We start from the raw sequence: 25,898 nt of genomic DNA, 5'->3' as shown, positions 1-25,898 counted from the left end.
TCTCAAATTATGGTATTAATAGTTCAAATATGTCCTCTAATTTCTCCATGAGAGACCTCACTTAATCAGTTTTTCTGGTTAAATCTTTCTTTCAATTTGATAGGTTAACTTTTGCAAGCCATTTTGCCAAGACAGTATAATGGGTAAGTATAATTTGGTAACAAGTTATGTTCCTTTATTATTCCTATTTAAAAAAATTATCACTAGACTGTAAACATATGCTAAGCACAGAAATAACCTTAAATTTGATACCAGACATTTAATAAGATACAGCAGTAGGATATAAGGTGATGTTTTCTGACCTCCACTACAGTCTTGCAGGTAGCAGAACATGTCATGGGTTTATTAGTTAAGCAGTTTAGCTCTCCTATTATTTCCCCACTGATTAAAAAGTCTGTGTAATTCATCTGATAATCTTTCTCCTCTGACTCCATTTGGTCATTTCCAAAACTAGGTTTTGATCTTTGAAGCTGTTCAGGAACAATGAAAGGCAAAAGCATATGTCAGTTAATTACCAAAACTCTGTAATTATTTATTTTTCCTTTGATTTTAACAATGTTAATATGCAGATGTTGTTTTGAGGACACTTATTACTTGTACCTTTTGAAGTGAATTTATTAAATTAGCCAAAGTGTTCTTAGATACTGCAATCTTTCTGATTCCTTCTACCCAACCAACTTATACCTGCTTTAGAATGGCTAAATGCCCAATTCAGATAAACATAACATGAAAACAACTTATAATACCCCATCTTAAAGATGATCCCTTGAATGGTTTCTTGTTCTCTATGGGAAAGTAACACTTAAAAGGTGGTAGGTAATGTTAACCATTGTGTTTGAACAAGAAAATTAGATGGTAGCTGTTGTCCTAAAAGATGAACAATGCAGTTCTTAATATGAAAAACTATGAATTCTCAATTTTATAGAGTTTTTAACTAATGTTCACAAGGCATTTATGAATAATACGGACTTACCTTTACCATACCTGATATTATTATATAAATTCCTTTGGGCTCATCACCTTCTTCAAATATGTCATTTCCACAATCAAATGTTACAATTCTGGCTCTTTTCTTAAAAATATCACCAAATATAGAAGATATAAATGCTATATTAGCAGTGGTTGGGGATGTTGAAGTTTACATCTTATTAAAAGTTTTTACATTTTAAAACATCATTCAAAAAAAAATAAAAAAATAAAATATCATTCAGTAGGTCCTGACTTATTGTGTGAGTGATAAATTTGTAAGAGAAAATAAGAGGAAGAGAGAAAGGTGGATATTCATTCATTTTTGTAACTTCAGATGAGTATTTATATATGGATTAGAAAATAAATAATCTAATATAGGAATAAGAATGTAATGGAAGGATAAAAATATTTCACCTGTATTAAAAATAATCAGAACAGATGCAGGCTAATGGCATATATACGTCTCATACATAGTTATGCTCTAAACAGCTGATGAAGTAAATTGGAAATTCAATCATTCAAAGTATTTTAAGCAGGTGGAAAAATGTAATTGGTCCTTTGGCACCATGTAGACATAGAAAAATAGGGTTAACAGAACAAGTTAGACCTATTGTTTATTCCACAAACACTCTTTGAGCACCCTCTATGTAATATGCAAAGTGTTGGGGGCTGGGCATTCAAAAGATGGATGAGCTAAAGGATATAGTACAGAAGAGGGATGGAAAGGTAATTGTAATGTTATATACCTAAAGCTATAATGAAACTGTATAATGGATACAATGGCGACACCTTTGGTCCTCCAAACTCTGTATGGACCACAGGATGGTCTTCTACTGGCAGAATGTTTGCCCCTAAAGCTGACTTTTCTGAATTACTTTGGTGGGGATATTTCCAGAGAAGCAAGTTGAAAAAAAAGTAAAAACAAAGGGTGTTTTAAGAGATATAAACAGCACCCCAAGAGAAAGGGAATTAGAATACAGTGTAAAGGATTTGGGGCACCTTGCAAGGTTGAGTGTAGAGTATGAGGTATATGATGATATGATGAAAGGGCAACAGAAAATGAAGATGGAAAAGTAGACAGGAGGCAGATTGAAGAAGAACTTTACATGTCATTTAACGGGATTTTGATTTTATCCTGCAGACAGTAAAAGACATTTCGAGTTTTGAGCTGGAGAGTATCATAGTCTTCATTTAAAAAACATAATTTGTTGGTACATTACAAACGGTATTACCAGAGAATAAAAATATTACCTGAATGAAGGTTATATATTCTTTGTCTTTATCTAGCCATGGAATATGGTAGAGTGCTTCTACAACAGTAAGAGGCTTGATAACAGGTTGAAAATCAAGTATCTCTCTCTTTTTGGCCATTATTAACTAAAATCACACAATTTAAGAAAGAAGATGAACAAAACTGGTGTTCACAGAATGTTTATAAAAATATGGTTTTGTACTATTCCCTTTATTTGCTCTTCTGAGATTTTTGTTCTTCTATGGAAACATTCAACCTCTCCCCACTTACATTTTTCTCTTATCATAATTCTGAAGTCATAGATTAAACTTTTAAAAGTAAACTTTTTTTACTGAATTATAGCAGATAAACAAAAAAGCACAGAAATTTTAAATGTCCACTCAAAGAACATTGACAGTGGGAAAACCTCTGGGTAACGATCACCCCGATTAAGAAATAAAACATTTACTGCACCTAAAATCCTCTCATATTCTCTTCTAGTCATTTCTTCTATCTAAAGATAACCTCTCTTCTATCGTCAGAGTTTAGCTTTGCTTGGTTCTGAGGTTTATCTGCATTAAATCAACGAGTATGAACTTGTTTTTGTCTGGTTTCATTTGGTCAACATTATGTTTCTGAGATCTGTCTCTAATACTGCAGGGAGCAAAAGTTCATTCCCATCATTTTCATTGTCAAAGAGGATTATGTTGTAGAATATACCACAGTTCTGTCTACCATTAATCAACATTTGGGGCACTCCAGTTTTGGCCTTTTGTAATACTGCTGTATTTGTTCGCTGTGAGTGTATGGTTCTGAAATCTAATTGCCTTGCCATATGTGTACGTTCAAATTTAGTAGATTTTGCCTAACAATTTTCCAAAGTGATTGCATTAATTTACACTCTCACTCTGATGTACCCATTGTTCCACATCATTGCCTACGATTGGTATTGTCAGGTAAAAAAATAATCAAGCATTCTGATGGTTGTGTATTGGTATTTCATTTGGCTTTAATTTGTGTTAAGCTTATGACAATGAAAATTTGGTAACTTCTGTTATGTATTAGTCATTTGAATATCCTCTGTTATGAGGTGTCTACTCAAATCTTTTGTCCATTAAAAATGGGTTTTCTGTATTGTTCTTTTTGATTTATAAGAAAGTTTTTGGGTTTTTTTTTGTAAGACATTTTTTTGGAGGGTAAGAGATTTTTATGTGTTCTAGACATAAGCCCTTTGTTGGATATATTTATTTTGAAAATATCCCTTACCTTTTTGTGGGTTGCATTTTAATTCTCTTATTCTTTTAATACAGAGAAGTTCTCACTTTTTATGTTATTTAAATCCAATTTTCTGTCCTGTTTAAGAAATCTTTACCTATGCCAATATCATAAAAATTATCTTCTGTTATCTTCTAGAAGCCTATTGTTTTACCTTTTACAGTTATGTACATCCATCTGAAATTGTTTTTTTGTGTGTGGTATAAGAGTTCAGATTCAGGAGTGAAATAAGAATAAGAACAGAAAAACACAAGAACTATTGAAACAAAGGTAAGACTTAAGTGGAGAGATACGCTAAAAGATTGACTCAATATTACAAAGATGTCAATACTCTTTAAATTGACATACAGACTTGTTGGAATCCCAGTGGAAATTCCATTAGGCTATTCAATGGAAATTGACAAGCTGATTCTAGAATTTATTTGAAAATACAAAATGCCAAAACTTGTCAAAATACTCGTAAAGAAAAGAGCAAAAGCTGGAAGATACATGCCATCAGAATGAAGATTTATTAAGTTTCAGTATAAGATGGTGCAATACACACGGAGAAAGGCTCAATGACAGACAAATAAAACAATGGAACAAAAGAGCCCAGAAACTCATTCACACATACACAGTCATTTAATTCATGAAGTACTCCACTGCAGTACAATAGGATAGGATAATCTTTTCTAGATATTATTTTGGGTCAGTTGGTCACCTATATAGGAAAAAAAAATGTTAACTTTAACCTACTATTTTTATGTAAGGCATTCTAAACAGCATTGCTTTTGTTAATTATTTCTATTTTCTACAGAGTCAGCTTTTACCATAATCAGGTAAATCAGTCTCGGTTTTTGAAACTGAAAATTCCTAGTCTGTTTAGCTGGAAATGCGCCCATCTCTTTCTATTTTTGTTTTTTGATAGTGCTGTGTTTAAAAGCATGGGCTCTGGAATCAGAATTTCTGCATTCAAATATTCTCTCCATATTGACTACTTGTCTGGCGTTGGGGCTTAGCCCTTCTGTTTCTCAGTTTTCTCTCTTACAAAGTAGGAACAGTAGTATCCAAATGTCAAGAATTATGAACAATATAAAAATAATAAATAGCTAAGGCTCCCTTTATCTTCCATTCTCCTTGCCACTCTCTCTTCCAGGTGAGGCCTGTGTTAAGAATTTCATATATTTTGTCCAGCTTTTTTTTTCAAAATAGTATATAGATACATATATATCCAGAAGTTAAAAAATATATATACACTGGGGGCACCTGGCTGAGTCAGTCAGAAAAGCATCTAACTACTGATCTTGAGGTCATGAGTGTAGGAGATTACACCCCATGATGGGTGTAGAGATTACTTAAATAAATAAACTTAAGAACAACTAAGTTGATCATATTATATATAGTTTTACAAATTACTTTTTTCCTACTAAAAATGTATTGAGGTGAATTTTTTCACATTAATATATATGGATTTTTCATATTCTTATTAATTTATATATGATGTTTATTTGCATGGATTCATCACAATTTACATAAGCATTCCCCAGTTGATGAACACATAGGTTGTTTCTAACATGTGTTTGAATACATATCTTTGTTTACTTTTGAATAGCTGTGTATTTCAACATGTAGAATTTTTGGTTTAAAGGGTATGGATTTTTAAAGTTTTTATTTGCTAAATTGCCCTCCATAATGGTTGTGCCCACTTCCATTTCATTTGCTCTACTTAATCTACTTTCTTGGAGTGGCACCGTTCATTCTTCTTTTGTTCCTGACTTTAACGGGAATACTTATAAATGTTTTGACATCTAATACAATGTTTGCTTTAAATTTTTAATAGAAATTCTTTCTTCAGTTAAGGATGCTACTTCTACTAGCCTTGTAAGAATTTTTAAAATATTTTGAATAATAAATTTTGTCAAATTTTTTCTTCCTTTTTAATATTTTAATAAATTATATAGCTATTTTGGGGGCTAAGACATTCTTAGTCATAATATATTAAACTTTTAATAAACTACCAAATTCAGTTAGCTGTCATTATGTTTAAAAATTTTGCATATTTATTCACATGCATTATAGCTTTTCTTTTTTTTCTTATACTATTCCCAAATTGGGGAATTAATTTTGTACCTACAGAATTAGTTGAGACTATTTTTTTAATATGTCATGGTATCTTTTAAATAACTTGGAGAAAGGAAATTTAAGTTAATTTTTATCCTATAATTGAATGTTCTTATAAATCATGAGATTCTATGGGAAAAGTTGTTTCAGGACCCAGATAATTCCTAGAAAAATTCTGATACCTGTTGTAGCCTAGGATGAGAAATAGTTTCATCATACGATTGGTTTGGGAGCAAAGCATAGAAAGAGATGGTCCCTCACTATGGCAAGAAAGAGGAAGAGAAATTGAGTATTGGAGCTCAGGAAGGAAATGCTCTACCATAGGTGTTTTATTTTTTAGATCGTTATTTTAGGTTAGATATTCATCTATCACTGAGATGACCTATATTGGAAAATCAAAAGTGAGTTTGAAGATCATGGATGGCTATATATCAAATAAGTATATTTGCTTTAAAAACATGCTGCCTTACCTTATTAATTTCAGAACTTTCAATTTTATGAATAATTCCTTTTGACTTAAAAACCCTGACAATTTCTCTAGCCAAATTGAGCATGACATTAATCTCCTCCTTTGTTTTCATAGTAACAGCGATTTCTGGGTGATCATACTCTAAGTAACCTGAAAAATAATATGTTCAGATAAAATAAGAACATGATTTAAATATTTCATGTAGGCAATAAGCTAATATTTCCACTCTCAATCCATAGAATACAACCCTCAACATAGAGAAATGTATTTTTCACTGATGAGGCCTCTGCAACCAATCATAATTCACTGGTAGTTACAGAGTTCTGCTTGGCATTTTCTTGTCACCTTATACCTAAGCCCATGAGGAAGGACAGACAGCCCTAGCCCTAGGATTAACAATTATACTGATACACCTGCATGGGACACTGAGAAGCTCTTCTAGGCTCTAGGTCTGAAGTTTATGTCCTATTTTCTATTCTGCTTGAATTAGGATTTTGAACTACAAACTGTGTGCTTAAATATAGCTTCTGATTAAGTCCTCTCATTCATTCTGGGTCATTGCCCGCCCAACATCCCAGTGCATTGAGATGACTCATCCATCTATGCTTTTCTGCCTTCTTATCTGAATTCCTGAATGCTCATGAGAGTTGCATTCACTTAATCTCTATGTTTAGGCTTCTTGGTGATAGCTTCTTTTCTGGTTTGACAACTATCGCCGTGCAAAATCTCTCAAGTCTTGTTTGATTTTCAGGCTTGCTGTGCCATTTTGCTGCCCACCACATGGTACCAAACTCCCTTCTTCACCTCACACATGAACGCATACTATAGAAATGTGTCTGTCACACTCCCAGCATTTATCCCGTACTAGGAGCATGACATGACATGACATGACTCAGAGAATAAGCTGTTGTCATGTTTAGGCATAGAAGCTTCCAGCAGTCATATCAGAGATCTATGAAATTCTCCTGATTTCAACTTATAAAGCCTAAATCCTCAGATGCTAGTTCTGTGGTAAGTGAAGAGAAAAAATAACTTTTTCTTTGTATTGCTCAGGAAGGTATGTGTAACTTTGGTTTGGAAGAAAATAGATTTTAAAAGGTGATAATAGCATGTATAAACATGCAATGCTAATTTGTTTCCTTTAAAGGGAAATTAAAAGGTTTCCCTGAGGTGTAAGGCAGGAAGAACAAGTGTGGAGAGGTAATATTACATTAAGCCCATCCAGCCAAAGATATGATCATTTCAATTGTTGAAATTATACACTTTATTATTAGTAATAAACGGGTTTCCTCAAACATCAGTTTAGTTATCAAAATAACTTCCTCTCTGAAGTAATGTTAAAAAGAGATGGTTGTGCTAAATCTTTAGAACAAGGGGTAACCTACCTAGCTCTTTCATAGCATTTCCTGTATTCTTCGTTATCCTCCTTAATAACACCTACAAAAGAAAAGAAGAGTTATCCCTACTGGAAAGTAAGCTGTTATACCTTTACATTTGCAACTGATGGATTTTTTACCTAACTTTAAAGAAAAAATATGATAGGGAGCTTTTCAGGGATTAGAATTGAATTTTGTGCAATAAATTTTATTTTGCTCCAGCAAGATTGGTGGAGAGAATAAAAAGTGGCATTACCAGGTTGACTTTGAGAAGCCTGAAGGCTTATTTTTTTCCTTAACGTAACTTGCTTTAGGATAGTATTGATTCTGAAAAATACAAGCATGGTAGATATTTTACTCTTAAACTTTTTAAAGCCTCCAAATTGGGGACAGAGAGAAAGTTTTTAATCTTAATGAAGTACAAAGTTTGAACAAACTGTATGTGATCAAAAATGGGGTCTAACACTGGACAACATCTTAGAGATTCAGGTCCTTTTGTATTTTTTACTGTGTATTCTCAAACTCCAAAGCTAAGTATCCTTTTCCAGGTTGGACAAAGTAGCAACATTCAGGAAAACAGTTTTAAAATTACAGGTGGTAAAGAAAGGAAAATACTGCTTTTTGTGTTCTACTATGTATCATATTTTCAATTTTCTCAACTACTGAGCTTTGGGCATATTACATGGCATTCAGACGTTCTACGGTTACCTTGGAAGGTAAATATTTCACATAATTGACAAACTTGTGTGAGAACATGGTGTTATTTTGCCTGAGTCAAAAAAGTGAAAAATAAAATCTAGAACTTAGGCCCTACAATCACTTTAGTGTTTACTAGCCATATGACTGAGCATAATCATTCAACCTTTCTCTGTTTTTCTTCTTTTTTTCCTTCTTTATCTGTGTAGTGAAGGAATTCGACAAAGTTTCCTTCTAGATGAGTTATTCTTACTTTTTTCATTCACCAGATCCCCATCCTTTGATTATTTTACTATTTACTGTGGGGAAATCAGGCAGGGAGAGAGGAAGGGAGCCTTTGAGAATTATGAGGAAATTCCATTTTCTTAGCCTGCCATCACGGTCTCATCCTCAGATCCTGAAACTTACATGAGGAAGGAACTAATGGCCACTGCACATGTTTTGGAGAGCCTCCACAAGAAGCAAAAAGTGGGTTGTGAAAGCTTCTTCTTTTTTTTATTTTCTCCTACTATGGCACAGACATTTTGATAAGGAGGTTTTCGAGTCATAGACATGTAGCCTAGTTTAAGTTTTTACAGTAGTTACTTAGCAAATTGAGTCAAAGACCATATCTACACATATAGACAGATACATAATGGGTGGGGGCAACTGAGTTATTGGAGGAAAACAACCCTTTCCCAAGTATTTAAAGTTTTTCTTACTTGTTTAACGTGCTTAGAAGTTGAAATCTGATCAATTATGGTCATTATGTCTGCTTCACCTTGGACATAACCCTTTAGTATAGCATACTGAAAGGATTGCTGGTGACTCATCTTTTGATCTATTATTTGCAGCAACTTTGGAGTTATGAGCTGAAAAAACATTACTATTTAATATAAATCATATATATTTAGTTAATTGCATGTTTATTTTAACTGAAGTAGATAATAATAAGAAATGACATGCTTTCAACAGTAACTATAGTAACCTGTCAAGGTTCTTATTTTATTCTTCAGATTTTATAACTTCATGACTAAAGTTATTTCCTTATAATTAAGAATGTTGGGCACCTGTGTGAAGTTTGACTTTACTCTTTACTTATGTCCCTTAGAGAGAATTGGATGCTGCTTTTAAATGGTTTAAATTCTTGGGAAACTATGCAATTAATTTTCTGGGCTTAAGTCTTAAAATATCTATATAAAGTACTGTCACTTTTACCTATGAAATCTCCTACTAACCTCACTTAAAGGTTTATTCAGGGGTTAGAACCCACCACAATTATACTTTTGTTTGACCCCAGCATTAACTTTTTATTGTTTCTTTGATGAAGATTTAATTTTCCAGATTATCTGTTACCACTGTGCAGTCCCCTAACTTCAGAAGAGTTGACGGTTTCCCATGTTTTCCTATCTCTGTTCCACAATCTCCATACCCTGTCCTCCAACCAGCTGCCTGCCATCAATCCTCAAAGAGCTAGCTTAGGCTCATCCTTCAAGATTCAGTTTAAGTATCACCTAATAAAAGATGTCTTTTTTTAAAAAAAAAATCTCGTTAGCATTCTGTAGATACTGTTTCTCACTTATCCAACAATAAAACATAGGAATATCTAGATGACTTGTCATTTTCCTTCTACAATGGAAACTCTCTAGGGGTAGAGAGTGTATCTAATTCATCTTCATATTCAAGGGCCTACCATTTGACATAAGATTAAGGGTTCAGAGTTTCTTGAATATATATATATATATATATTCAATACATCAATATATTGATAATACATAATATCAATTATCAATATATTCATATATATATATATATATATATATATATATATACACACACAAACTTTTCTTAGGTGTTTTACCAGTTTCTTCACTTAAAATATTTGATAGACCTTGTATATACTCCTATCAGAAACCATTAACTCGTCTTAACTAGTCACTGGAAAACACTTTGCTTGCCTTTTTCTCAGGTCACATTGCCCACTAGTATTACTTACAGTCTCATTTAGTACTAAGACGAGAAAAGCTACTAGTTGCATACTTTTAGACCTAGTTCATTTATTCCATCTTTGTAACAAAACTATTTTTTAAGCATATGTAAGAAAGCTCTAAATGTACAGATTCTAATCTGTTAGTTTTATCTCTAGATGAACTGTGTCTTACTTAGGTTTGTATCCCTTTCAGGGCTTAAGTGTTTATGTATCTTGTTTGTGTATGAATAGACAGAGAGCCAGTGAGAGAGAGAGAGAGAGTATATCTGTTCCTTATATACACATCATATGCCCTGTGATGGAGTTTCATGTCATTGAAATACTCAGAGAAAATAAATACTTGTTATAGAAAGATGTGTTAGACAACCAAAGGTAATTTTTGATGTATAATTTTATATTACTATGAATTTATATAACATGAAATGTGTATTTTTTGATGTAAATGAATTTATACTATTTGATTTGTCACATGAATGGTTTACATGGTTGTTTTGTTGATTTCTAACTTTTATACGAGGTATTTATAAAAATAAACATTACTTTGGGGTTAATTTATTCTTATATTAATGTGGAATTGTTATGTTCTCTCTATTCAAATAAAAATCTATGTTGAATATTTCTATACTTTCATGTGCTAAATAAATTACAAATGTAATTCGGATATTCATAAAATAAAATAACATTAAATTTGTGAAAGGGTTATGAAGTTTAAAATAAAAACATCATCCCAATAGAAAGTAGAAGTCATAAAACGACTAAGCTGATTTTAGTCCATATTTCAAGAAGCAGTCAGTGAAAATTTGAAATTGAAAGATTTAATAGTTCTTTACCTTCAAAATACGTAGTATGCGAAGAAATCGAACAATTTTTATAAAGACTACTGTTAGAATAAAATCAAAAGTATAAGTAATGGAATTTGTCTCAATAAGAATTATATCTATGATGCCAACTAATGTAATCACTAACTCAAATACATTCCAGGCATGTAAAAAATATTCCTTCCTCATTGCAGCCATCTGTTGATTAAAAAAATTACATTATTTGTTTGTTTTTGCTTTTACTGCACCATTTTCCACAATAACTGAAACATCACTAGTTAAATTTTTCTCTGATATACCTTAAGACTACTTGTCTGAAATACTAGTAAGTAATCATATCAATTTAAAATTAAAATGGTTGAAATATTGAAGCATCCATTCCATGGGAGAAAATATTCAAAAATTCGTACTACTTTATATGACAGTTCATTCATTCATTCATTCATTCATTCCTTCTTTAGTTCAGAAAATTTTATTGAAAGCCTACTATAGCTAAGAGAGTGGGAAGTACTAAAGATAATTGTAGATGCTTGTCTGGGAAATTGGGTTTCCAGTGGAATTTTGATGGAATTAGTAGGTTTAGAGAAGATGAATTTGTGTATAGTGTGCTGTTTGAGATGTTTGTATAGTATTTTATTGGAGAGATCCGTTCATCAGTTGTCTGTATGATCTGAGGTTCTTGATAAGATCTGAGCTGGGAACATGAATTTGTAAGTTATTAGACAATAAATGGTAGTTGATGCCAGGGAAGTTCATGAGCTAGCATGGCTTAGGAAGCTCTTTATTCTTTACGTCCATGTCTTGTCTCATGTTCCATATTACCCACGCAAATCTAACATTTCTCCAATATCCATGCTGACCAATCCATCCCTAAGCTCCTCCAGTCATTGGGAATGATGTTCCTTAAGGGTGTCATAGTGTTGCTTCTAAGTTTTCTCTTGTTTTTGTCCATCATGTTATATACCCACATACTCACTCTTCACTTTTTGATCCATATAACACAATAATATCAGTTTGTGGGGGTACATTTCCTCATTCTACAACTACCTCTTTATAATAGATTTAAAAATAAAATCATGAGATGTTTTTCAAGTATAAGGGGGGCACTTGACGGGATGAGCACTGGGTGTTATTCTGTATGTTGGCAAATTGAACACCAATAAAAAATAAATTTATTATTAAAAAAATAAAGGGATATTTACCACTCTATCCTTCTATCTATTATTAAAAAAATAAACTGAACACTACTCTAAGTTTATGAACACTGTCAATACCTTTGAAATTCCCTTTGACACACACCATTTTAAAATTTTGGCAAATACAAAATTGGTTCTTAAAATATGGATATTTTCTACTGAGTTGCCTTAAAAATTTACCTTTAAAGTTTTAAGTTTGTTTACAAAATGAGAGAGAATTTCATACAGTCCTTTAGAAAACTGTGTATAGTATTAAAAAATGAAGCTAGGGATTCTCTCTGTGAGACATGTAACATGTTCACTCCTACACAGATACACATATACACTAACACACACACACAATTTTGGATTACCTTAAGTAGGGCCTCCATGATATAAAGTACAAGAAAAGAGTAGTTCGAATGTCTTAATTCATGCTCATAGATATCACTTAACTTAGGTATCCAAGAAATTATAATAGGAAACATATTCATTAGTGTCACAAGATATCCAACATACTCAAATTCATCAGTAAATACAATTTTATGGCATACACGAAGAAAGTAATATCTAAAAAAAAAGAGTTTTATCTGATAAAATAGTTATACTGAATTATTTTCATTATATGCTCACTTCTGTTCTAATCATCCACAGTACAGAGCCCAGCTTAGTTCTGGGCAGGAATAATCACTATCTCACATTTTCTGGCATCCCACTTCAGATATTGTTTTTAATTTCCTCCTGAGCTGAATATCTTGAGGCTTATTTCCCCCTTACCTTCCTCAACTCATTCATTTTTAGTTTTAATAGAAATTCTATTGGTCATAGATGGGGATATTTCAAATTGAAAATATTTTAGAAAATAATAAAACAAAGGGAATCTCTTCCACCTTCCAGATATGATTACTACTAACAAGATGAGTATTATTCCAATCTTTGTTTATGTAATCATTTTATCTATAAACACAAAAGAAATTATGTCATACATATTTTTCTGTAAACTTTTTTCTTTCTCTCAACAAATGTATCTTGAGCATCTTTCCTTGTCAAGGCATAAAATCTGTAAAAAAAATTAATAATCCTAGGATGTATGGTAATGGAACAGTATGCATCTACATTTTATCAAAAAAAATCAAATAGAATAGAAGACCTAAATATGAAACAGGAAACCATCAAAATCCTAGAGAACACAGGCAGCAACCTCTTTGACCTTGGCCATAGCAGCTTCTTAATAGATGCTTCTCTGGAGGCAGGGGAAACAAAAGCAAAAATGAACTACTGGGACTTCATCCAGATAAAAAGCTGCTGCTGCATAGCAAAGAAAACAGTCAATAAAACTAAAAGGCACCAAGGGAATAGGAGAAGATATTTGCAAATGATGCATCTGATAAAGAGTTAGTAACCAAAATCTATAGAAAACTTATCAAACTCAATGCCTCTAAAATAAATAATTCAGTTAAGAAATGGGCAGAAGACATGAACATTTTTCCAAAGAAAACATCCCTATAGCTAACAGACACATGAGAAGATACTCAACATCAGTGATCATCAGGGAAATACAAATCAAAACCACGATGAGATACCACCTCACACCTGTCAGAATGGCTAAAATGTACAACTCAGGAAACAACAATTGTTGGCAAGGATGAGGAAAAAGTGTTGGTGGAAATGCAAACTGGTGTAGCCACTCTGGAAAACAGTATGGAGTTTCCTCAGGAAGCTGAAAATAGAACTACCCTACAATCCAGCAATTGCATTACTAGGTATTTGCCCAAAAGATACAAAAATACAAGACTCGAAGGGGCACATGCACCCTGATGTTTATAACAACAGCATCAACAATAACCAAACTATGGAAAGACCCTGTTTGTCCAGTAAGGATAAAGAAGATGTGGTATATATAGACACAATGAAATATTACTGAGCCATCAAAAGAAGATCTCGCCATTTGCAATGACATGGATGGAGCTAGAGGGTATTATGCTAAGCGAAGTAAGTCAGTCACAGAAAGACAAATACCATATGATTTCACTCATATGTGATATTTAAGAAACAAAACAGATGAACACAGGGGAAAGGAAAAAAAGAGGGAGGCAAGCCATAAAAGACTCCTTATAGTTAAGAAAAACAGGGTTGATGGAGGGAGAGGGGTGGGGGAAGGGCTAAAAGGGTAATGGGTATTGGGGGGGCACTTGTGATGAGTACTGGGTGTTATATGTGAATGATGAATAACTAAATTCTATACCTGAAACCAATTTGCCATACATGTTAATTAACTAGAATTTAAATAAAAACTTGAAGAAGAAAAAAGTTTAAATTAATGTATATGCTTTGCCAAATAGTTTCCATACCAAGTATGCCAGTGAGTAGAACTGGGCATGAAAGGATTTACTTATGTATTTTCATTTTTTAATTTTTAAATAATATAATAATGCATTATTATTGTTAAAACCCAACTGAAATGATTAAGCAGTTGCTGATTGCAGATTAGATAAGTACTGGGTCATTTCCCTATTCTCAGAGGTAGATGAACTTCAGTTTCACGGCCTGAAACTTTTACAATTTGGGACCTTATTTAAGAAAAAGAAGAAATTAGGAATAAATTTATGATCCTGTTATGACATTTCAGGGCCCTCTGTGGCCTCTGGCAGTGACCTTGTGAGGAAGGAGCCCCAGAGAAAGCCTTGTAAAATTCTGTCCATTTCAGTTAATTTATCTCCAGAACACTTTCTTTCCCTTTTAAAAAAAGTTTCAGCTGTATCGAGGTATAATTAACATGTAAAATCATAGATATTAAAGTGTACATCATGGTGATTTAATATATGCACACATTGTAAAAGGAGTCTCCACACTAATTAATTAATACATCCATCACCTCACATGACTACCTTTTGTAATCACATGATTACCTTTTGTGCGAGGGGGGGTGAGACCTTTTAAGTTCTACTCTCTTAACAAATTATCGATTATAGTCACCATGTCTTACATCAGGTCCTCAGACCTGGTGCATTTTATAGCTACATGTTTGTAACCTTTACCATCCTTTCTTCCCCGCCCCTCCCCCCGCAACCCCCTCAGCTGGTAAGCAAGTAACCACTTTGCTATTTTCTGTTTCTACGAGTTGACTTTTTTTTTTTCTTTTTTAGAGATTCAACATGTTAGTGATATCTTTCAGTATTTGTCTTTCTCTGGCTTATTTCACTTAGCATAATGCCCTCAACATCCATCCACATTGTTGCAAATGGCAGGATTTCCTTCTTTCTCACAGAGAATAATACTCTTTTGTATATGTATTCATCATATTTCTTTATTCATTTTATCTGTTGATGGACAATTAGGGTTTTTTTTCATATATTAGTTACTGTGAATAATGTTGCATTGAACATGGGAGTGCAGATAGCTCCTTGATATCCTGTTTTCATTTCCTTTGGGTGTATACCTAGAAGTGGGATTGCTAAATCACATAGTAGATTTATTTTGATTTTTTTGAACAGTTTCCAATTTGCTTTCCATAGGAGCTGTACCAATTTAAATACCTACCAACAGTGCACAAGGGTTCCCTTTTTTTCCATATCCTTACCAACAGGTATTATCTCTTGTCTTTTTGTCGATAGGCATTCTAATAGGTGTCAGGTGATATTTCATTGTGTTTCGATTTGCATTTCCTTGATATTAGTGACTTTAAGCACCTTTTTCAGGCATTTTTTTTTTTTTTGGCCATTTGTATGTTTTCTTTGAGAAAGTGTCTATTTGCTTTCTCTGACCATTATTTGTTTTTGTTTTGTTTTTTACTATTGAGTTCTATGAGTTCTTTACACATATAGGATATTAATCCTTACCTTACCAGATATATGATTTGCAAATATTTTCTCCTGCTCCATAGCTTGCCTTTTCATTTTTTTTAATTTTGTTTTCTGTGAAGAAGCTTTTCAGTTTGATGTAGTTCCGACTTTTTTTTATTTTTACTTTTGTTGCCTTTGCTTTTGATGTCAAATCCAAAAAGTCATTGCCAAGAATGCAATCGTGAAGTTTATCCCCCATGTTTTCTTCTGGGAGTCTTATGATTTCAGGTCTTATTTACTGATTTTTGTGTTTGGAGTAAGATAGTGGTCTAGTTTCATTATTTTGCACGTGGCTGTCAAGTTTTCCCAACATCATTTACTGAAGAGACTATCCTTTCTCCATTGTATATCATTAACTCCTTTGTCATAAATTAATTGACTATATGCTCCTGGTTTTATTCCTGGACTCTCTCTGTCCCATTGATCTATATGTCTGTTGTTTTCTTTTTTTTTATACGTCTGTTTTTATGCCAATACCACATACTATTTGTTTACTACAACTTTTTAATATAATTTGAAGTCAGGAAGTATGATACCTCCAGTTTTATTCTTTGTTCTCAAGATTGTTTTGGCTATTTAGGGTCTTTTGTGATTCCACACAAATATTTTTAAAAATTTTTGTAAACAACGCTATTGGAATTTTGGTAAGGATTGCATTGAAACCATACATTGCTTTGGGTAGTATGGCCATCTTAACAATATTACTTCTTCCAATTCATGAGCACAAAATATCTTTCCATTTATTTGTATCTTCTTCGATTTCTTTCATCAATGTCTTATAGTAATCAGTACATTGATCTTTTCGCTTGTTTGTTAAACTTATTCCTAGGTATTTTATTCATTGATGCAATTATGAATGGGATTATTTTCTTAATTTCTCTCTTTTGTTATTAGTGTATAGAAATACTACCGATATTTGTATATTGATTTTGTTTCCAGTAACTTTACTGAATTTGTTTATTAGTTCTAATATTTTTTGGTGGCGTTCTTAGGTGTTTCTGTATATATCATGACATCTGTAAAAGATGTCAGTTTTACTCATTTCTGTCTGATTTGGATGACTTTTCTTTTCTTGCCTAATTACTCTAGCTATGACTTCCACTACTATGTTTAATAAAAATTATGAGAGTGGGTCTCCTTATCTTGTTTCTGATCTTAGAGGAAAAGCTTTCAGCTTTTCACTGTTGGATATGATGTTAGCTGTGTGGCTGTCATCTATGGTCTTTGTTGAGATACACTCTTTCTTTACCCAGTTTCTTGAGAGTCATAATTTATATTTCCTTCCTTTTATCTTGTGTATCCATTATTGTATCTATAGTTGTTTGTTAATACTTTTGACTTCTAATCTTTTTTTCAAATGCTCTTTTATTTTTTTAGATTTTATTTATTCATGAGAGACAGAGAGAGAGAGAGAGAGGCAGAGACACAGGCAGAGGGAGAAGCAGGCTCCATGCAGGGAGCCTGACGTGGGACTCGATCCTGGGTCTCCAGGATCACGCGCTGGGCTGAAGGTGGCACTAAACCTCTGAGCTACCTGGGCTTGCCCCTGACTTCTAATCTTTATGCTAGATTTTTATGTGATTTACCCACTGTTGTTACAATATTAGAATAATCTGAATTTTATTACATATTTATCTTTAACAGTGAGATTTATTCTTTCATATGTTTTTCTGTTACTAATAAGAAGTGTGTCTCTGAATGGCAATCACAAAAATCAGGGTGCCAAACTCTTGCAGAAGTTCACTTCAGGGAGGCACTGTCTTTCCAAGTCAATAAGAACTGCTTTATTGTCTTCTCTAGTCTTCTGGATCTTGTGGACATAAGCCCAATTGGCTCTTAGAGCTAGCTGTTTGGGGGACCCATCTCTCAAGTGGATGCCTTAGGTCTTAGAAGTTGGATCCAAGCCCTTTCCTTCTCATGGAGAGAAGCCATGAATTGCCCTCTGATCACAAGCTTTGATGTCAGAGGGTGAGTTTTTTGAGTCTTTCCTACCTGTTTCAATGTAGGTATTTTCTCATTAGCCCGATGTGTAGGAGTCACTCAGCTAGTTTCTGGATTTCTTTCAGAGGGAAGTAATCTATATGTGGCTGTAGATTTGGTGTGTTCATGAAAGGAGTTGAGTTCAGGAGCCTCCTATGTCACTATCTTGGACTAGAATACAGCCTGCTTTTCTTGACTTCTTCCAGCAATAAAATCATATCTGGCAGAGCGTTGCACTTGATGTTACCTTTTGCTTAAATTTATAATTGACTATACTTTGACTTGTTTATGCCAGATAGATGAATTGAAAGGGATATAATGGAGATTACTCACAATTACTTTAAGTCTTTAATGTTGGTGTAATTTCTTTACTCCTTCTGAAACACTATTTTGGACAGGGTTCCACTTGGTCACTTGGACCTTCTTGCCATAATAATTCTTATTCTATGAGTCACAAGAAAATGTGAGTCCTCAGTCACACACTAACTATATTCATCCCAACTATACGTGTGAAGATTCATGGAAATAACCACACAGTGGATTTGCTGGATTATTATGAAACATACTGGGTCAGAGACTCCATATATCATCTAGCCTAGAAGCTTCCTCTCTAACTTGAGAGTTATGATAGAACTTCAAGCCTTTGGTATCAGTATCATTTTAAATGCCATATCTTAAAGCCTTTGGTTGTTTGTTTATTAATATTTTCCCCAAAGTCTTTTTAAAAGTCTGAGTATTCTTTTTTCCCAATGAAAAGTAACTCTAGTAAAGTACCTAAAGCTCCATCTGAGAAAAGATTGAGGGAATATTTGTCTTATGTACTTGTGTTTTTATTGTAGACTTTTCTCAAGGGTTATGGTTCTGAGAACTGATTTAAATAAAAAGAAGAGTGTGGAGTCATGATCTTCCTTTACAGTAATTGATCTCATCCCTTTGCTCACCAGTTCTCTATTTTTAGAAAAGTCACAAGTAAAATGTAGTTAACTGTTTGTCTACATTGACCTTTGACACAAATTATTTGTTAGCCATTCCTCGGTCAAGGCACTCTGACTGCTACTCTAGGTTTACTGTCCACAAAATATTGTATACCCACCTTGCTTTTGACATTTAAGGTGCTGCTATCTGTCTTCTGCCATTCCCAAGTCCTTTTGATACTAGTAACACTAATTCCATGGCAGCCTCAACTACTGTCAACCATATCCTGCAGAGGACAACTATCAAAGAGTTTCTCACTGTTGCTTTATGAAAGTAATTGTCTTCTGGTCATTCCCAGGAAGGAAAGTTATGTGGTGGGTCCTTCATTCTCATATAATAGTTAAATATTCCAGTTTTTATCATCTGCACTTAATTCACTGTCAGTTATTGACCTGGTCAAGCATCAAAGAACCATACCAAGGGTATAATAGTACCAGCCTCAAGTGTCCTTGACAGAATGTTGAACCTTGAATCATGGGTAAGACCACCATACCAATATATCCTCCCCAATCTGGCATTATGCTGTAACCCTGTAGTCCAATACCCTCAAGAACCATTCGTTTATATTTCTACCAGTATTTGCTAGTATTAGTCAGGTCCTATAATTCCTTCAGTAGATAAGTTGTAGTCTTCCAAAGAAGGCACCGTATTTCCCCCCTCTAACTGTATTGAGATCTAACATGGGTAGTTACCTCGGAAGCAATAAAAGGTGGTAGAGAATAACCATGAAACAAAGACAAGCTATATCTTGTGATGTCTTTGTAGCATCTGATGGTGATAGGTTATTATTCTCTAGCAAGAAAGAGGTGGCTGCCCTCTGCCAGGCTACAGTGTTCATGAGAAATGTGAGGGTTCAAGATCCTCCATTTATCCACCCAAGTGTTACCACTTTAGATCTCAGGATTGTGATCGTTTTCTCTCAGAGCCCTGACACTGATATGGAAACCCTGTCAGTGCTAGGCATTTATTCTTTTTTTGTGCAGCTCTAGATGCATTCCCTCAAAATAGATGGAATATGTTGACTTTTTTATTCAATTCTGCATAATTTAAGTTGAATTTTTAATTTTAAGAATTATGTGTGTTTTTCTATTAAGTTTCGTTTGGTGATTCTATCACTTCTTAATTTCAATATTTCAACAATACTTTTATTTTTGGAATTCAGCACTTAGTAATAAATGCTTACATTTGTTAAGTGCTTACCCAGCGCTCATCCCTGGACTAGGTGCTTCTACACAAACTCTTTATGTATTCTTTCCCATAGTCCCATGAAGAAACAGAGGAGAACCCAACTATCATATTTTGGTGCCCACTAGGTGTCACTTTGTCACAGGCCTTATATATATCAGATGTTGAGAACTGAAAATCTCATTCAGATAATAAATGGCAGAGACTGAGATTCTAAACCAAGCAAGAATCTCCACTACTCACTTTGAGATGAATAATATTTAGAGATAGCCTACAGGGTACGCTATCAATTATAGTTTTTAAAATCTCCCTTTCATTAAGTTGTATCAACAAAAATAATTAGAATGTTGTAGCTTTGGTCAGTATTGAAGGCTCTAAAAAAGTACTATGAAAATATCTTTCTGGTATTTATTGAGTTTGGTAGATTAAGGATAGCCACATAATCTTTCATGCTTTTATTAAGAAGAGGGGTTTATATTTCCTCCTCTTGAATCTAAGAAATAAGTTGGAGAGGAGAATGTAAAATTATCTCTATTCAGAGATGACATGATCTTATATACAGAAAAAACTAGCAAATTCACAAAAAACAGGAGAGCTAATCAATGAATTCAGCAAAGCTGCAGAATACAAAGTCAATATACAAAAATTATACACTAGGAATGAACAGTCCAAAAATGAAATTAAGAAAACAGTTTCATTTATAATAGCATCAAAAAGCAAAAGTATGTAAGATTCACTTTAATCAAAGACTTGTATGCTGAAAACTACAAGACATTCCTGAATGGGTGATGGGCACTGAGGGGGGCACTTGATAGGATGAGCACTGTGTGTTATTCGTATGTTGGCAAATTGAACACCAATAAAAAATAAATTTATTATTTAAAAAAAAGCAAAAGTACGTAAGATTCACTTTAATCAAAGACTTTTATGCTGAAAACTACAAGACATTCCTGAAAGAAATTAAAGCCAGATCTAAATAAGTGAAAGTCATCTCGTGTTCATGAATTGGAAAGCTTAATATTGTTAAGATGGCAATACTGCAGATTCAGTGCAATCTTATGAAAGTCTCAATGACTTTTTTTTTTTAAACTAAGCAAATCCTAAAATTTGTACGGGATTACATTTTTTAAATTCAAATTCAATTTGCCAACCTAGAATACCTCATTAATTTCAGATGTAGTTTTCAATAATTAATCAGATCTTGATAAAGAAAGCAAAGTTGATAAACTTATATTTCCTGATTTCAGAATTGTCTAGCAGCTGTGGAAAACCATTTGGTGGTTCCTTAATAAGTTAAACATAAAATTATCGTGTATGATCCAACAATTTCACTCTTAGGTGCATACTCAAAAGGTATTCAAATACTTGTACATGGATGCTCATAGCAGCACTGTGAAATAGCCAAAAGGTGAAAACAATGCGAACAACCATCAACTGATGAATTGGTAAACAAAATATGATATATCTGTACTATGAACTATTATTCAGCCATAAGAAGGAATGAAGTATACATACATACTACAAAGTGAGTGAAAATTATGTTACTTATACATCTACCATGTGGATAATATATTATGCTAAGTGAAAGAAGCCAGAAACAAAACGCTGTGTATAGTATGATTCTAGTTATATGAAATATTCAGATTGGGTAAATTCGTAGAGACAAAGTAGACTAGTGCGCTGCAGGGGTTGGGGGTAATAGGGAGTGACTTGGGTGCTGGATTTATATTGGGGATAATAAAAATGTTGTGGATTTTGATAGAGATGATGGTTGCCCAACATTGTGAATGTACTAGATAACACAGAATGACACACTTAAAAATGGTTAATCTTGTTATGTGAAATTTACTTCAATAATAAAAAAAGTTATTGTACTATCTCTTTTTTTTCAAGTAAATTTTTGTGTGTACATAAGTAATTTAATTGTAAACTACCCCAAAATATTTTCTAAAACATTCAGGATATGAATTTATTTTTAAATTTTTTCATGGGACTTCAACTTATAACCCTGAGATCAAGAGTCTTATGCTCTACCAACTGAGCCAGCCAAGAACTCCCAGGATATAAAATTTAAAAATAAAAAGGGAATTTAAAATCAGTATAATAAAAAAATTTTAAAAAGTAAAATCAGGGGATCCCTGGGTGGCGCAGCGGTTTGGCGCCTGCCTTTGGCCCAGGGCGCGATCCTGGAGACCCGGCATCGAATCCCACGTCAGGCTCCCAGTGCATGGAGCCTGCTTCTCCCTCTGCCTGTGTCTCTGCCTCCCTCTCTCTCTCTCCCTCTCTGTATGACTATCGTAAATAAATAAAAAAAAAAATAAAAAAAAAGTAAAATCAATATAATAGCGTCTCTAGTAAGGTTCAAAATCACTTACCTTGATGGAATCCCTTTTTCTTTTTTAGTGTTATACACCCAATTGAGCAATACTTTTCTAATAAAGGCAAGCAGTTTTTTGGTTTCAGAATAGTGCTTTATTGTCTCAGGACTCATATATCTGGAAAAAAAGAAGCAATCACTAAACATGCTTTAAAATTTGAGGGATAGATTTAATACAGTATTGTCAGAAAGCAGGAAGATGGTTTTGTTCATTCTTAACTGGGAATAGGATAATTTCATGAGCATAGGTTCAAGTCACAAAGTTGTAGATACAAGTAGATACGTAATTATCAATTTAGATTCTGGGGCTCACTCATTAAAGAGATAGTATAAAAAATTGGAGATACATGATTTAAAATAGAGAGGTCAAGGTTCAGGGAGGAAAAGAATAACATGATTCAACTATTTGGAATTCAAATACATCCAGGTTTTCATGTTGGACTCCCCATTATCTGGTGAGGCAATGAACAAATTACCTCATTAAAATGTTTGCTCTACAAAATAGACCTGACAGTATCCATGCCCGTTGGGGATAACTAAATAAGAAAGTAAATATGAAGCATACAGGCCATCTCACATATCCTCTTATCTCTTTGATTTTACCTTTTGGGCAGGTAGTTGAGGAATTTATGGGGGGAAATACAAGTGGTAAGTAAAGAATTAGTGGTTACTTGGAGAAGTCAGTGGTCCTAAAACCCCAAAAGAGTTTGATAGCACACATCCTATTGTCTCTAGCTTTCTGCTGGCTTTTCTATCAAGGTAGCTCATATTTATGTGCTATAATTTGGTCTTGCTTAGCTAAATCCCTTGGTTTTCGTTATCTTCATCAGCAGGGGGATAGGGTGTTATCCTTGGGTCTGAGGCCCTACTTTTACAGTATGGCTTAATGGAAGGGCAAAGGTAGACCTTGTCCTTCCTATTGACTATACTGTTTTTACTCTGAAATTTGAGCAATTTCTCTGCTATGAACAAATGTAATTGAAAAGAAGTCATTCAATTCTGATTCAATAGAATGATATAGTAATTACATAGGACTTGATTTGTTTCGAATGTTAAAAATATCTATTGAACATATTATGCTTGCTAAAAGCTGGGGAGAAACCATAAACAAATACAGATCTGCTCCCAAGAGTCCAGCACACTAGCGTAGTAAAACATGAAAATAACAATTGCAGTAAACTGTAGTGAAGGAGATATGGAGATAATAAATAACAGAGCACTCTGGATCCATTAAGTGAGGGGCATTTAATGTAGTGTTGGGGAATCAGGAAACCTTCCTGAAGGAATTAATGTCCCAACTAAGATCTGGTCATTTCAGTAGTTGATATGAATCCTAAGGTTCCGTGATATCAGTAATCTAGGTTCCTGAATTTCTATTTTTTATCATCACATTCACTTTTAGACCTGACTTAGGAAGACAGTTGTGATCTCTTTAACTGGATAGTGAGGCTGCTTAAACTTTGAATGCGAGCTCTGTAATGTATTTGTCAAGTGACTTTGGGTCAACTGTTTTCATCTCTTTGCGCTTCACGTTTCTCAACAGCAAGATGAAGATAATACACTTAACTCACAAGACTTTTATAACGTTAGATTGGTAATACAACATGTTTAGGACTGTGCTTGGCACAGCACTTAATAAATATATGCTTTCTATTCAAAGAATCCTTTCTCAGGCAATTACACAGGCAGTTAGCAGAGGTCCAATGCCCCAACTCTTTCTTTCCTTAGACTTGTTTTCTTGCCACAGGACACGCCAGTGCATATGGCTACTGATAGGAATGGCCAGCAAATGGCAAAGTCAACTCCAAAGCAGCCCAGCAAAGAGGCAAGTACTGAATATAACTGTCATTGACAGGAAGTTCTCTGGGGATTGGAACACCATTCCACTTATCCTATTAGGATAAGTGATACTTATCCCACAGTGCCCGTCATATACTTTTGCACATATTAGTGTCATATTTATCTCTTTCATGTAGGACTAAAAAATAATGTATTCTAAAATTTGCCTTTGTTGTCTACTAGGAATCCTTTCAACACTTGAACTCCCTTTTCCCCACTGTTGACCTCCTTGCTCTAGGTCTTCATAGACATAGATTGCTTCTGCCTTCTTGGAAGATTTAAAGAGGAAAAATAAAAGCAATGGGCTGAATTGCTCTACACTGCTTTTTTAAAATATTAGCTTCTCCTGAACAACACAGTGATAATGTTTTTCAGCATGTTATTTACTTATCCATTTAAAAACTTCCACTGTACACTGTGCATCTGTCTTCTTTAAAGTGTGCATCATGTTTTTAAGTGATCACATTTGCCCAGCCCTTTTCCCGGTCTTTTTCCCATAAGCATTTGAATGGCCTAGAGCAAAGAGGCATGTAGAGGCTCTTGTCTTTACCCTCATTAATCAAGAAAACAAAATTTAAGTAAGGTGTAGTTTATCTTCCTACCTTGACAGGTATGTCATAATGATTTGTATGGCTAGGCTTGAAATGGAATCTCTTACACTCTTTGAAATTTATACTTGAACTGCAGTGAGACTGTGCTCCAACGTCTGACTGCTTTTCTTCCCCCATCAAGCTTTATCCCTCCTCTGTGCCACAAGCCAGTACTTGTGAGTAGACACCATGCTGGTATTTCTCCTAGCTTTCAGGGTATGCACACCAAAGGCCCAGTTTGCTTGTGAAATAGTGGCCCAGGGAAAATGCCCAAGAATGCCTTGCAAAGGAGCTTTGGGACCATTTGAGCAGGGAATTTTGGTGCCTTTAGTTCAGAAGTGTAGTCTAGAACAAGAATGTATGTTATGTTGGGGCTTTGGGTAGACATCATTGTACCTGCATGGCAGTTTAACTCTTCCTCTAGCTTACTCTTATATCCTTCGTCCTTCCAAGGGGATCTGGGGCTACTGTTTAATATGTGGACTTCAAGGAACTCACTTGTGTACTGCAGAGGCTTACAGCAAAAGAAGCTATTACAAAAATATGCTGGGTATTAAGAGAGAATATGCATTGGGAAGATGCGCCTGGAGGAATTAAGGGAGTCTTTGACCTTAGTGAGGCATTCAAGTAGTCTAAAAGGAAAAGTATTTTACCACAGGTCAGCTTTGGGGGCAAAAGGAAAAAGGAAAGAGCATCTCAATTGGAAGAAGCAGCATGTTCAAATGCACAGAAGTCTGAATAAGCAGAACAAGCTAAGAAACTGAAAGTAAGTGATTTGGCCTGATTTGGGAGTGCAGGGCTGGCAGTGACTCACACACATAATACTGGATGATACCAAGTTACCAGAAAGAGCAAGATAACTCACTTGCATAATTCCCTAAAGGCAGGGGCTTAGGATGAAAGCATTCTCTTGCCAATATACTTACTTTCCCTTCTTCTCTCCAAAACTTCCTGCTGCACCCACCAGCACCTGGGCTGCACTCTGGGATAGAGTCTCGTTCCTGTATTGTCTCTGGTAGCTTGCCTAAAAGA

At 34.1% G+C, this 25,898-nt stretch overlaps 1 protein-coding gene across 1 annotated transcript in view; it reads right to left on the bottom strand.

Annotated features, from left to right (window-relative positions):
* SLC9C1 (solute carrier family 9 member C1) overlaps nucleotides 1–25,898 on the bottom strand; it is a 75,689-nt gene that overhangs the window by 12,073 nt on the left and 37,718 nt on the right. The window contains 10 exon segments of the mRNA XM_055316027.1: nucleotides 303–470; nucleotides 974–1,072; nucleotides 2,221–2,346; nucleotides 6,046–6,194; nucleotides 7,430–7,481; nucleotides 8,818–8,967; nucleotides 10,916–11,101; nucleotides 12,453–12,648; nucleotides 22,436–22,555; nucleotides 25,793–25,890. Of these exon segments, the coding sequence (XP_055172002.1) occupies nucleotides 303–470; nucleotides 974–1,072; nucleotides 2,221–2,346; nucleotides 6,046–6,194; nucleotides 7,430–7,481; nucleotides 8,818–8,967; nucleotides 10,916–11,101; nucleotides 12,453–12,648; nucleotides 22,436–22,555; nucleotides 25,793–25,890 (1,344 nt within the window).

Source organism: Nyctereutes procyonoides, unplaced genomic scaffold, assembly GCF_905146905.1.
Source record: "Nyctereutes procyonoides isolate TBG_1078 unplaced genomic scaffold, NYPRO_anot_genome, whole genome shotgun sequence".
NCBI classification, from domain to species: Eukaryota; Metazoa; Chordata; class Mammalia; order Carnivora; family Canidae; genus Nyctereutes; species Nyctereutes procyonoides.
Note: the sequence above shows the minus strand (reverse complement) of the source record. Positions and strands in the feature narration are given on the sequence as shown.